Source organism: Podarcis bocagei (assembly GCF_964188305.1).
Source record: "Podarcis bocagei genome assembly, chromosome: 6".
Taxonomy (NCBI): domain Eukaryota; kingdom Metazoa; phylum Chordata; class Lepidosauria; order Squamata; family Lacertidae; genus Podarcis; species Podarcis bocagei.
Window position 1 is genome coordinate 60,628,654 of NC_138130.1, and position 15,363 is coordinate 60,644,016.

General features: G+C 40.2%; 1 protein-coding gene across 1 annotated transcript in view; it reads left to right on the top strand.

Moving 5' to 3' along the window:
• The window catches only part of SAMSN1 (SAM domain, SH3 domain and nuclear localization signals 1), a 93,885-nt gene that overhangs the window by 13,355 nt on the left and 65,167 nt on the right, over positions 1 to 15,363 (top strand). The window contains exons 2-5 of the mRNA XM_081199684.1: positions 2,808 to 2,941; positions 7,606 to 7,743; positions 12,042 to 12,082; positions 14,642 to 14,679. Of these exons, the coding sequence (XP_081055810.1) occupies positions 2,808 to 2,941; positions 7,606 to 7,743; positions 12,042 to 12,082; positions 14,642 to 14,679 (351 nt within the window). The remainder of the gene's footprint in view (positions 1 to 2,807; positions 2,942 to 7,605; positions 7,744 to 12,041; positions 12,083 to 14,641; positions 14,680 to 15,363) is intronic.

Here is a 15,363-nt window from a genome sequence, read left to right on the forward strand (position 1 = left end):
GCTTGTATTCTGGAACAGAATGTTCCAAGGCCTCTGACCTGATTTTGTCAGTGCCATCTTAAATGTTTTATGGAAGTGGGCATCCAGAAGTGCCAATGATACAGATACAGCATCTTGGAACTCACACATGTGAGTGCACATTCTCTGCAGGTGAGAAACAGAAGTCTGTGGCAGAGCTTTCCAAACTTCGTGTTGGTGACACACTTTTTAGACATGCATAATTTCACGACACAGTTATTCAGTTTTACTAGCAAGCCGGAGGTTAAAGTAACCCCTTTCCAGCCCCAGGAGGAGTGTGGGGAGTGTTCGTGTGACACACTAATGTGTTGCAACACAGTTTTGAAAGCTCTGGTCTTGGAACTACCTAAGCAGCACAACCCTAACCATGTTTAGTCAGAAGTAAATCGTACTGAATTCTAAGGACTTACTCCCAAGTAAGCAGGGTTACCATTGAGGATAAGAAGTTTGCATGATTCTCACTTCTGAAATTATTACTTCTAAACCAATTTTTTTGAGGGGGGGATACAGACTTTCTTACTTAAAATGGAGGTGCCTATGGTTCCCCCCATTGCCTTTTGTCACTTGATTTGTCTACGGTTGACGACTAGCAGCTGAATCCCTTTTACCAACTCTGTTGGAAAGTCTTAAAGGGAATAGAACAGGGAAAGGGGCTGTATTTTGATAACTAATATTACAGAAGAAACCAGAAAATGATCCCCATGATATATGTTAGAACTGAACAAAGAGCAAAAATAAGTATTGTGACAACTTGGCAGTAAAATGTAATAACAACATTCCAGAGAATGGGATGCAATATGGGGACAGAGTCCAGTGCTCTTTTCCTAGAAAAATAAGGGCTAGTACTCACCATGAAGTTGTTACAGTGTCACATTTTTTAACCAAAAAAAAAGAGAGGTGTTAGGAAGTGCCACACTTTTTAGCAGCAACAAAAAAAGAGGTCTGGTACTGCATACTCTTGAGTAAGCCCTGAGAAATAGGCACTGGAGAAGACTAGCCATCTTTCACCAAATGCAACTATTTTTAGAAAACTTAAATAAGATATTAGCAAGGTGGTACATCACTTCATGGAGAAGAAAACAGATATCATAACGTAGATACGCTATTTGTTAGAAATGTCTTAATGTTCAAAATTTGGAAACATAATAACTGAAGAGGCAATAACTGAAACAGAAATCCCATTGGATCCTATTAGAATTTTGTTGGAATAAAAGTAAAGGTAAAGGTACCCCTGCCCGTACGGGCCAATCGTGTCTGACTCTAGGGTTGTGCGCCCATCTCACTTAAGAGGCCGGGGGCCAGCGCTGTCCGGAGACACTTCCAGGTCATGTGGCCAGCGTGATGAAGCTGTTCCGGCGAGCCAGCACCAGTGCAGCACACAGAAACGCCATTTACCTTCCCGCTATAAAGCGGTACCTATTTATCTACTTGCACTTAAGGGTGCTTTCGAACTGCTAGGTGGGCAGGAGCTGGGACTGAAAGACGGGAGCTCACCCCGCCGCGGGGATTCGAACCGCCGACCCTGCGATCAGCAAGCCCTAGGCACTGAGGTCTTACCCACAGCGCTACCCGCGTCCCTATTGTTGGAATATATGAATGCAATTGGATCAAAAAGCGATAAATAGTTTATATATTACTTCATCATGGCTACAAAGGTATAAGTATCCCAGCATTGTAAAAATGAGAAAATAGCAACAGTTAAGGACTGTGAAATAAATTGTTGGGGTGGTATTAAAGCAAAAAAATTGTGCAAGTGGAGTGAGTTCCACTTGTACAATGGGACCTTCCCCTTCTCCCCCCCCCCCACTTCCACTATCCACAGATCTGTTCCAGAGGGATGGTGGAACAGATTTAGGAGGCAGGTGGGGGGACGAGAGGGGAAGAACATTGCTAGGTAGTTATTCAGGACTCAGACCCATAACACAAATATGCACAAAGGTATAGAAGGCATATGAGCAAATTAAGGTTGGGGAGGGGGGTAGTTGTGGTCTTACTGGCACTTCACTTGGCAGTGCACCAGGCTCTAAGCAAAGTTCTTAAGAGGGAGAGTGAGGAAGAAGCAAGGCAATACTCTTGACTGTCTCAGCCATCCTTTAACAGCACCCCTGACAGAACTACTCCTGTTATCTCCAGCCCTCTTCCCTAATTACAAGTTCATTGAAAGTTTAAATGGCTTTGCAAATGGTTGGTACTACCCTCTGGTTTTTCACCACAATGCACCACTGTTTCAAATGTCAGATTTTCAAACACCAACTGTCAGGGGTGCCAACTATAGGGGGCGAGGGTGAAGATCAGAGGCAGGATGCATCACATGACACTGGGTCCTCTCAATGTGGAGGGCAAGTTGGCGCCCCTGCCATCTGTTGCATTTTATATGCTATTTGTAGTTAGGATTGGCATTTTATCCCCTGGCATGACCCCTTTGTCCTGAAAACTGCATGGTAAGCATGATTTTTCTAACAAGAAAACACAGTGCTGCACTTGTTGAATAGGTGTCTTTCGGAAGCCCTGCCAGAAGAATGGTGACACTCTTTTCAAAGTGTAACATTGGGAATGTAGGTGCTGTAGACACTAACAGAACCAGTCAGGCTTGCTTTGGAATCACAAAAGTGCACTAACCTGAGCAAATTAAATTCAAGGCTGCTGGACCTTAATCTGGTTTTGTTGGTAAACATTGTTCATTAATTTAAGGAACTGCGTGTGCTGGCCCAGGCAATCCTGTCTCATTTGATAATGGGCTGGGAATCCAGTGGATTATTGCAGGGATTTTATCTTGCCCTAATCTCTAGGGAGAAATGTTCAAACAGCTGGGGAGGACAAGAAGGAGCTGCATTCTGTGGCTGCAATTCCTTGGACGAGGATAATATTTGTAAATGCTGCAAATTTTGACCGGAGAAAAATGAATCTGTTCTGTTTTTCACTGGTAAGTCTCTTCTTAGTCTGCCTTACTTTATAAACATGAGCTTTAGTCAGGTGACAGAGATTAAAGGTGTTAAAAAGAGAACTGTTGGGTGTACAGTATGAAACTCTCGGTTAGTAAGGGAAAGGGGAAGAGAACAGCAAAGGAAGCAAATCATAAAAATAAAAATAAAATAAAACCAGAGAGGAGCGTGATTTAGAAGTATTTTGTCTGGTAGCTGTGGAACTGATGTCCACCCCCCTTCATGGTTCATGTGGAGCCGTTTTTTATTCATGAAGATGAAACAGTTTCTCTTTGTGTCATGCATTCAAGAAACGATTTGAATTCCATTTCTAACATGGTGTTTTGAAATATTGAGACTTATGTAGTTGCATTGTGACCTGGGGGGGGCATTGTGTGTTCTCACAATATAAATGCCATAAGGTTTTAAAACTTTGATAGCACACTTTAAGTGTAAGTACTATTGTAAAATGCAGCTCTTTTCACAAGATATTTTAGTCTATGTGCTGTAGTGTTTCAATAACTTTTCATATGGTGAAAGCAAATGCAGGGTGTTGTTTTTAAAACAACAACAACAAACAAGCAGTTTTTCCTACCTGTTTGTGAATATTTGTGCTTCTACCGTGAAAATTTAATTGAATACATTGCTTATTTGTTGAAAAGAAATATATTTATATTTTAAAGTGACATTTTGATCTAGTTCAATACATACAAGTATTTTGTTTTCATTTATTTTTAGATTTATAATCCTCTATTGTATACATCATAAAAGAACACTGGTAAATTACAGTGGCAAGTACATTAAACGAGCCAACAACAAAGTGAGAATACAAAGAAGTTGGATTAGAGATCAGGTCAAGAATCTATTAGCATACCTTACAGTGGCTTCTATCTCATCAAACCTTCTTAAAATGATTGTTCTTGCTGATTTCCTATGAAACTAAGGATCAAGAGGGCTTGATGTATTTCCCTCAGATGGAATTACATAAATGAAGTATTTTTTTAAAAAAAAACACTTGCCATTACACCTATCAGTGAAAGTTTCCATTTCACTTGAGATGAGGCAGACATAATTGCAGTATCAGGGATTACCTGGGCCATTTTGCCCCTGCAAGTGGCTGTATGTACAACATGAGCCAAGAGATAGTTATTTATTTAATAAAAATTTATACACCCCTTGGTTTTAAAAAAACCAAACAAAACCATCCATCAAGATAAAACCATGAAATCAAGAACAAATTACAATAGTTTAAAACATACAAAATGTTTAAACAGAAGGTGCTTTAGCTAAGTACTTTTCATCATATTTCTCAAAACAGGAAAATTTAGTTTGAAATGTAGTAATTGGCTCAGACAAATTGCATTACCAAATTCAAAGCTTTTGGATGAATTAAAAGATCAAAGGATAGCTCAGCTGGTAGAGCATGAGACTCTTATTCTCAGAGTCATGGATTCAAGTTCCACATTGGGCAAAAGATCCATGCATTGCAAGGGGTTGCATTAGATGACTCTCACGGTCCTTTCCAACTCTATAATTTTGAATAAATCATTTGTGACCCATGTATTTTGGCTTCTTTATGCAAGGTGCCAGGGTGTGCTGGCTAGAAACTGCCTATTGTCCCATATATCTTGGATTACATGTTGCCCTGACTCACATGTGCCAATGGGGTAGCCTAGCCTGCTCATTATAAAATTGAATCTTCCTGTGACATATTTGATTGGCTTTAGAACAGAACTGAAGATTTTGAATAAACTTCTTTAGAATGGGTGTGAGAGCTGGGCTAGAAGCAGACAGAAGGCAGAAAGCAGAAGGGGAGAGAGAGCGAGAGCAAGAGAGACTTGATTTCTGCTTGATTCGAAGGCTGTGACTATGGGAGAAGCAAGACCTTCTGGGGAGTTAATGCTGTGAGCCCCTCCATCATAGGCTCAAGTTGTATATAATAATAATAATAATAATAATAATAATAATAATAATAATAATAAGAATAATAAGAATAATAAGAATTTTTATTTATACCCTGCCCTCCCCAGCCAAGGCCGGGCTCAGGGCGGCTAACAAGCGATAATAAAAACAAGTTGAATGAATACAACAAAATTAAAATACAACATTAAAATATTAAAATGTAGCCTCATCGCAGGAGGAGAAAGGAAAAGAAAAAAGAAAGAGGGGGAGGGAATCAAATTGGCTCCAAGCCAAAGGCCAGGCGGAACAACTCTGTCTTACAGAGTTAATTATATGTGCAAATAAACCTTATATCATAAAGACACCACAGATTCCACTGTCTCTCATTCCAAGGAAACCAAACTCTGAATAAGTGCCTGGAGGTGACTTGCCGAAAGGTCACCAACATGGTATTTTTACTGGGTGGGGGGAGCATTTTGGGAAAGGATGGTCAGAGCAGAGATGTAGCAATGTAGCAGTGTATGGCTTTGTAGGTTGGTTGGACATTATTGACTTTAAAACTTTGCATTGCGACTCTAGAAGCAATGGACAACATCTGTCCTGTGGGACCAATTAGACTCAGCAGGGATTCTAATTTGATTTACCCCAAGCTGCACCCACCTGCCTTGCACGTGATATTCTATATGACATCAGCAGCTAGAAATGTGGATTTCTTCTGAAAATTGGGTTTTCAGAAACTGCCAGATAGATGATCGACAACACCAACCAAGTCTTGTGCCATGTGAACTGATTTCCAACCACACAGGCAAAGGAAATGGGGTTTGCAGGCTCTACTGATCAGGTGATCATTGATGCATGCAAAGCCCTGTGCTTTAGACTGCATTGTTTGATTTCAAACTATGTGAGAAAGGAAAACTATGTGAGAAAGGAATACTTCACCTGAGGTCACTCAAAAGCAGCTGAAAACTGGGGAATTTTCAGGTGTGTGGCAGATATATAGTTGGGATGGGAAATCTAAGAATCTAGCCCACCAGTTAGAAAAGTTTCCCCATTCCCCTTTCATATAGAGGTCCACAAAACAGTCTGCCTATTTAGGGACAGAAATCTAATTATTTTGTCCCAATGTGCAAGACACTGTTGGATTTTATTAATTTGCTATAGTAAGGTTTTGCATGAGGTTCCTAAACAACCAATAATAGAATAGAATAGAATAGAATAGAATAGATTCTTTATTGTCATTACACAAGTGCAACATTGTACAAAGTGCAACGAAATTGGATGCCATCCCTTAAAACATCAAAAGCAAAACAACAACAACAACCAAACAAACCACATTCCAGCCACACCCACACCACACCCATCAAACTCCTAGGTCACACTATCGAGTTACAGCATTCAAAAAGGCCACAGCTCTTGGATAGAAACTGTTTTTCAGTCTATTTGTCTTTGACTTGATGTTTCTATATCTCCTGCCAGAAGGCAGTAGTGCAAACAGACCGTGTGATTATGCAAATCATAAGCAATTTGTAATTACGTATCCGGTATGTAACAATTGTGAAGGTTATGTATCTGTTGTGAAATCAACTTCTGTGGAGAAAGACAAAGGGATGTTCTCCCAGCTTTTCTGTGGTTTGTTAAACTCAACTGAGGAAAGTTCTCTTCAAGTCATACAGAAAAGATATACAATCTGCTTGCATCTGCTGGAAGATGAAAAGAATTAACCCAAATAAGGTTTCTTCCATTTCTCCATCTCTCTTCCATATGCTAGCTCTAAATTTTACTGGTAAATCCTAATATTAAATACAGTGTGGCAGCTTAATCGTCTTAACGACTTTCAGAGCCACTGAGCCACTTTTGCAGTTTATCAATATTTGGTTCAGCAAATAAAGGGATGGTGTAAAGAAAATATTCTTGTTCTTGCTAATCTTTGTTAAAGCAAAACAATAGTTCTGCAAACAAAGCTCTTTCTTTGTGGGATGTAATCCAGATGAATATGCATCTGAAGACCAGTTGCTGAGAATGGCAGGTGGGCAGAATGCTGTTGCATTCAGGTGCTGCTTCTGGGGTTCCTAGGGGCTTCTGGTTGGCCACTGTGTACCAAGACTGCCCAAGTTATTTTGACACCTGAGGCAGAATGCCCCACAATACATAACCATCTGCTGCCCTTTCATGGCACCCAAAATAAGCTGTGGTGTCTGCTTCACTTTGCCCAATGATGGGGCCAGCCCTGAGCCTATTCCTGGACCAATTCCCTGCCATAAACTCAGACAAGTGGGGCATACCAAGGATAGTGGTGCAACTGGCAATGTTGCCACTTACTGTAAGAGCCTCAACACCTGCTTTTTTCACATCTTCAGACCTGGGCATAATCAGGCCTCCACACGAGTACAGCAGATTAAGATAAATACTCAATTTAAAATAGTTGCAAACCCCACCCCCACTAATTGTGGACCTCTGACCATCTGTGGACCCTTGGTGCGATTTTCTTTTGCCCTGGAAACTCTGTGGAACCTGTAACAGCTGTTTGGCATGCTGTTCTTACTGTACTTGAAATATAAGAGAGTGTGGCCCTCCCCAAAATATCAGAAATAGAAGCAATACTTGTGTGAACTGACTTTGTATGACAGACTGAATACTATTCTATTCTAATCTAATCATTATTTCTTACTGGTCCTTTACCATAAGATCCCAGGGCAGATTAGAACAATAAAATATACAATTATAGAACAGTTGCTAAAACAATTATGATGCTATTGAATTTCAGGAGGGCTCTATGGATAGTTTATATGAACCAGTTAAGGAAAATCAAGACCCACATGAGACCATTTGCATGACTAGCAGGGCTAACACCCCAGTAATTGCCTCTGCGAAATGTGGACCTCCCGAAAAGTCTCAGTCTTTGGTAAGTGATCCTACATTAGTAATTTGATGCTTAATCACTAATGTCATTCTGTCTTTAACCATTTGGACTGCTTTTCAATGGAATTGTTATAACTGCTTAGGTTTGATCACAGACTTACAAACACAACTCTTTTCAAACTGGTACGTCTCTGAAAACACCAAAAGTTATGTGTTAGAAAAAGCCCAGTCCCTTCCATAATGGTCAGAAGTAACTGGATTAGGATATGGTCCAGGATCTAGGACCCTGTGTTTCTAGGGCAGTCCACTCTCCTTAATGAGACGTGGAAGTTCCAACCAAGCATGAGAATTCCCCAGTGGGTATAACCAGCATCTGTTTATTGTACATGACTTGGCAAATGTCTCCATTGTCCATCTCCGCTTGATGCTCATATCCCATTTCACTTCTGCACTAGCACACAGTACTAGTGTGAAGGTGCAAAGTGTGCAGATGAATTATGGGTTTTTACTCTTGACCCCATCGTCAAAGAAACCTGGCTTCTTTCATCTCCAACTCCAAATACTAGGGATGCCTGAGGTCCAAACGCCTTCATGCAAAAATCTCTATGCAATCAGGTTTCTGGTGATGTCTACACACAAAAAAAAACTCATATGCACAAAAACGTCCCTGCCTCTCACATCCATGCTAACATGTAGACCTGGGGCAGAGCTTTGCATCACCAGTGGAAGGTGATTAGTCAGTTTAGGTCTTATCCACACTCCCCCTTATCCCGCTGCTTTTCCCTGCTCCCCACCCCCACTCCCGGAAAACCACTCTTTAGCGCTCAATTGGAGCAAATGGCAATGTGGATTGATGTTTGTTTCAATCTATCACTAAAGAGTGGGTTTTCCCTTGGAAAGGAGTCAAGCAAGAGGGGAAACCTCCCAGACTCATGCTTTCTGGACCTGCTTCTCTTGCATGCAACTCTGCATGCACCATCTATTGCTAAGCTGGGCCGTAGTCCAACAAATATAACCAGGAGAAACAAACAAAGAATACATCCATCAGGAAAGGGGTGGAAGTCAATGCAATATTCCAAATGCTTGCATGATTTAGTTCCATTTACTTTCCTAGTTGTTTTCAAATGGAGCTTTTGAAGCTCTTATCTATTTCCAATAAAACCTAACTGCAAGCCATCTGTGCAATGTTTAGCAGCAATATTATTTTAAAGAAAAGAACACACAAGATCTTGATTGTATGCAGTATGAATCAACAGATGTTATTTTCAAAAAAGAGTCTGGTATTACTATGAACCTATTTCTGTTATCCTTTGGAAATCAGGTCACCATGTTAATGTATGTTACTAAAATTAAAGTCATGGCATGAGGGGCAGTCACAAAGGGCAGCCAAACAAGATTTACAGATTTATCTTTGCTACTGTTTTATGAATGAGCATTCAAAGTCACTGTTTGTGCTACTGCAGGAATCGGTGCCTCTGAAATAAAGCGGCACTTTTATTTGGTACAAGTAGTAGTAGTTTCTCAACACAACTCTACCTCAATAATTTCATCTGGTATGCCAGCAATGGCGGTATCTAGATTTGGGTATTCCATGCATTGGCCATCTCAAGACTGGATTACTGCAATGTGCTTTATGTCGGGTAGCCCTTGGCCCTTGGCTGGAAGCTCCAGCTGGTGCAGAAGGCAATGGCTAGACTGCTGATGGGGCAGATGGTCAGCAGCATGCTACACCTCTGCTAAAATATCTACACTGGCTTCCCATTTGCTCCCAGGCCAGGTTCTTGTTTTGCTATGCAAATCCCTGAATGACTTGGATTGAGGATTCCTAAGGACTACCTGAGCCTTTATATCCCAGCCTGATCATCTGGAGGTCTGCAGTTAGTTGTCCTCTAGAAGTTGGGTGTTTATTGTCTGTTGGATGATGTTTTTTAATATTGAGTAGCTAGTCATTTTAATTATTGTTTTGTACTGCTTGTAATGCTTTCTTTTTAAGTGTTTATGTAGCTGTGCAATGCCCTGATATTTTGTGAAAGGGATGTATATAAATACTTAAATAATCAATCAATCAATCAATCAATCAATCATCAACCTCTCAAAGGCAGACCTTGGTAATATGCTGCCCTGTGCAAGGCCATTTGATGCCCCCCCCAGGCCTTGTGGCGCTGGCTTGAGCCAGGCTTTGGAAAGGAGGTATGAAGCTCTGGCAGGGTCCTAGAACCCTCCTACCTCCTTCCCAAAGCCCAATAAGTGCTTGCCTGGCTTTGAGAAGGAGGAAGGATGACTTTAGGACCATGTCCAACCCCTCGCACCTCCTTCCCTGAAGACAGGCAAATACTTACTGGCTTTGAGAAGGCACCCTCCTTGGCCCAGTGCAACTGCACTGCTCGTGCTGCCCTAAATCCACCTTTGCCTTTTTCTCTGATATTAGCGCCTTGCACTGCTGATGAAGCTGAAATGTCAATTCTGACAGGTTGGACCAGCATGGAGTACTCTTGTTCAGGAATTATCTTTGGTGTCATGTCTTCGTCCCAGCAGCAGCAGCAGCAACAGCAGCAAACCTTTTTATATAGCCCTCCCACCCAGAATTAGGAATTAGGAATGTAAGACAAGTCAGAGAAGCTTGTGCAGTTAGAATATGCAAACTATCATGTTTTAAAGCTCTAGTATGTAACATGCCCTAACACACTTGCCATGTCTGTTTGAATGTGTGAATCTATCAGGCTGTGGTTCACTCTATCCTCGCTGACTGGCAGTGACTTTCCAAGGTGTTTCCCACCTCTGCCAGGGATTACATTTGGAACTTTTCCTTTGTTCCCATAACAGAGAGCAAGTGGATTCATCACAAAGTTAAAGTCACACACACACACTCAATGCACACAATAGTAAGCAAACCAATCTCTGACATCATCTCTCATTCACTGATACCACATGTTTCATGCCCATGAAGAGGGAACATTTTTTAAATGCTGCACTACCTTTTTTAATGTAATGCTAATTAAAATTCTTCTTTGGGGGGAAGAAGGAAGAAAAGAATACTAAATCAGTTAAATTGCTCACTATCAACCAGCTTTAATGAGGAACATAAATATCCTGTTGGATCTCTACATTTTTGTTTTGAGAAATGTTTAGTCCAGTAGTTAACTAAAAATAACAGCTCTCTGCTGTGTCACTCTGCTAGCTGCAGAATCAATATGGTTATTTATAAAATAGTTTCTAGAAATGGAAAACGAGATTAGCGGTGACGTTTCAGCAATGTGCCTTGTGGAAAAATGCCGCTTAGGCCAAAGCGCAATGTGTAATCTCCTATCTGCTATTTCTAGCATGAGAGTTATTAGGTCTACACCTTATATGCAGCTCTAAGCTTATTAACTGAGCCTGCCTGGACTCTCATCTTGAATCCTGTCAGTCACCATCTGAACATTGTCACCTCAAGGCGGCATAACTTTATTCCAAAATCAACAAGGACTCTCTCTTTCAAACGCTGAAGAATTTTGCTAGAATTCCTTTGTGATGAGGAACAAGTCATACATGTACAGCAAATGGGTCTTGCTCCAATATTCTGCAATGTATACCCATCACTGAACAGGAATGTTCCATCTCAGCCAAGCTGCCTTCCAGCTTACTATAAGCAAAAGGGGATTTAGGGCAGTGCAACTGGTTCTGCCACACTGGACATCACAACTATGACATAGTCAATTGAGCAGAATGGAGTGTATGCCGAATGTTGGCCACTGAAATTTGAAGGGCCAAAGTCTGCCCCTGCTATAAGGGCTCCTCCAGACTATTTGTTTCCACAAAACTTATGTGTAGATTAGACTGTGCCTGGTGTTTACTGAGCATTGATTCTGAATAGTTTTGGGAGAGGTTATACAACACTGAGCATTCATTCTGGATTTACTCAAATTTGCTTGCTCGTAGCTATGCATCTTCCTGTTATTCATTCATCCCATGCCTTTCTGAACCACAAGAATTCCATTTTAAAAATGAATTCATGGACCTAAAATGACTTTAATTCACTTAAACTGCACAAACCAAAATTTCCAGTATGCACTTGAATCCCTCCTGCAAAATGCTGACAGTTTTGAGAAGACCTAGAATGGTTAGGAGCTCAACAAACCAATTCCATCTCCCATTTCTTCTTCCCCTAATTTCCCATTGTTTTTCTAGAAATGGTACTCAATAGACTGTAACTTTTGCAGTCTACTTAGCATGCTCACACTTCACTGAGCAGTTTTGGGGAGGTAGTATGAATTTTAAAGACATATTATAAGAACTATTTTTTAATTAAAAAAGGTGTTTTTTAAAATTGGAAACTAACCAGTTTTATTCTTTTCACCAAAGGAATTTTCTGATATTGAAAACACATTGATGAAAAAAAGACAGTAAGTGAACATTTATAATAGCATCCGTGCACTGTCACTAGTTTTGTGTACTAAACTAGCCTCAATCTTTTAATTGTTTATGTATTTGTACTGTGTATGTGGCAGTGCTAGTGCCATTTGAAAATGTATATAAGCTTGCAAAACACTCTAAATCTTTTTCAGCATTTTGTTTCCAAACTTTCTCTTTACAATAACTGAAGAGGAGACATCAAAACTCAGATACATTTAGTCATCATTAAGCTCAGCATGGGTTAACCATATGTATGGTTTTCCCCCATAAGACTTATATGGTAACCTATTTCAAAGTGTGCTTGTACTATTGACCTGATAATCTTCTTGTGAGTTTCCCCTCCCCCCTTTATCCCAATACAAATTAGTTTTCAAAATGATTTGGATTAACCACCAAGCCAAGGTACATTTTATCAGGCATTTCTGTGACAGTAGTTTGGTTGGACTAAGATTTGCATGAGCCAATCTTATTATTGTTTCTGCTAATGACTAGTATGCACATTGATTTATTTTTGTATTTATTTAAGAGAAGAGCTGGACTGGCAGATTCCGAGCTTCTGACAGGATCTTTGTAGGTGTTTCCTCTTTCAATTGCCATCTCATTTTGAAATCCCATCTTATACAATGACTTATCAGCAGATCTGTGTCTATGTGACAGACATACAGGGCCAGCCCCAAACATTTTGCTATCTGAGGTGGGCAATCAGATGGCACCGTCTCTTCTTCAAGACACAAAAACCCAAGGCCAGCCAAGTTTATCTTGGCACCTGAGGCAGAAATTTTCCCAAGTACCTCTCTCACTCTTCAGCAGCAAAAATAAATATTAATATTAATAATATTAATAATAAATAACAATTTGCTGCCTTTCATGGTACCCAAATAAGCTCATGATGGGGCCTACCCTGCAGACATGTCAGCTACTGAGCCATCTGAATTCCTGGATCACTATTATCAACAGATAAATGTATTGTCCAAGTTCAGGCTCATGATGAAGAGAGAGCTTGTCTTGTGAATGTAATGGTGATCAGTTGATAAAAATACTATTTGAGGTGCATTTCTCCAATAACAATAGACTTCTGTACAAGGCTTTTTGCTGGGCTGGTAAGAGGGAATCTTCTGTACCTATAATAGTTATGCAGCAGAGGAAGTTTTCTCATCACTGAGTATTTATTTTTGGGATTTATACTCCCTACTCATCAACAAGTTCCAAACTGTAGCTCAGTGCCAAAGTACTTGCTTGCATACTGAAGGTCCTAGGTGCCATTCCTGGTATACCTAGGGTTGGGCCAGGAGAGACCCTTGTCTGAAATCCTGGCAAGCCACTGACCATTGGCATATAGATAATATCATGTGAGGTACCAACTTGGTATAAGATAGCATCTTGTGTAACCTAAAATTACAGTAGAAACAAAAACCTTAAAACAATGCAATTTAAAAGAGCAGACAAAATAAAGCAGACACAAAGCAGCAGCTTGAAAAGCAGTTTTTCATAGTTCTCAAATCCTCTCTTCTGCATAACTATATTAAGTATGTAAAATATTTCTGTTCTCTATTGCATCTGATTATTTGTAGAGACTCCTGCATTCCCCTGGTCTGTTGTGGGGAGCTGGCCATGCTCCATGTGGCAGCAGTAGTAGGTAAAGGTAAAGGTAAAGGGACCCCTGACCATTAGGTCCAGTCGTGACCGACTCTGGGGTTGTGGCGCTCATCTCGCTTTATTGGCCGAGGGAGCTGCCGTTTGTCCACAGACAGCTTCTGGGTCATGTGGCCAGCATGACTAAGCCGCTACTGGCGAACCAGAGCAGCTCACGGAAACGCCGTTAACCTTCCTGCAGTACCTATTTCTCTACTTGCACTTTGACGTGCTTTCTAACATTTTCAGCACTGGAGGGAAGCAACTCTGTGGCCCAGGACTGCTGCCCCAAGTAGTTTGGAGGCACAGAAATGGACAAACAGGTAGACCTGTGCCTACTGTAGAATCATTCAGGTCACATGAGCACACCCTCCCCAACTACTGCCAAAACAAACATGTCCTGATGGAGACAATGCTTTGGATGGATTTTGAGGGGCAGAGAGGGATCACACTTGTCTCACCTAGGGCAGCATTTTGTTTTTAGCAATTCAGATTCTTGAACCTGTGTGAACAACAGTTGACTCAGACAATCATCCACTCATTACATATAATGAATAATGTAAACCAATTATTTGTGAATTATGTGCTCCCCGAATGAGTCATGCTCCCCTTAACTATTTGGTAAATGCTTGGCAATGAATAATAGATGGGAAGAAAATTAGGCTCAGTTTGAGAATAATTTTCTCATCCAAAGCAGGGTCAGCCTTATGATAAATGACTTAGAGTCCTATGGCAAATTTATTATGGCATGAGTTTTTGTAGGGTGCAGGATTGTTTTAGCACAAAGCTCCACTGTAGTTAGAGTGCACAGGCATCATTTAAAGATAGCAGACAAAAACCCTGGTTCAGTCGTTAGAATAACTACGTTGAACGATTAATAAAAGATCAGACTCTACATTCTTTTTATCTCTTTCTAGGTCCATCCAGAAGTCCATGTCAGAAAATGAAGCATTTGGTTAGTAATTCATATTGTGTTCTGTTCAGGCTTTTGTGTTGTTGTTTTATCACGCAAATAAGGGGGCATCCATGTGCAGAATACTTCTGGTGAAACAGACAAATCCAACACTCTGACAGAGGTTGCTGGAAAGTACCATACATGCATACAAAAAAACAATTATGGGAGCATTTCAGATTTAATAGAAAGTGTGTCTAATTTGTTTTCCATTGTTAAAATGGCTATTTTCCTTTGCTAGTTGAAACCGCAAACATAACTTGAGAAATGAAATGTATTTTCATAAAATGTCTAATCATTTTTTCATGTTTGATTGTGATGGTCAACATATCCTGTTTTCAGCAGCTAGCTTTATAAAAATCATTTCGTATATATTCCAAGTTGTAGAACTGATTTATTCAGACATTTTAAATACATTTTTTTTTTTGCTGAATATGGAAATAAATAAAAACATGGCAATCCATCATAAAGAGCCTATCGACCTCTCTGTGAGTTTTGCAGTTCAGCAGGATTTGCATCCATTCATATTTTATCTCACTAGATGACAATGAATGGAGAACATTTAAAGCAAAGATGCTTTCTAAAGGTAAAAATATAGATTTTAATTGCAAAAATCTTCATATTTCATGACACCATGTTATTGCTTTAAAGCCCACAAGTACAAAATGGCCATGCCATATCAAAAGA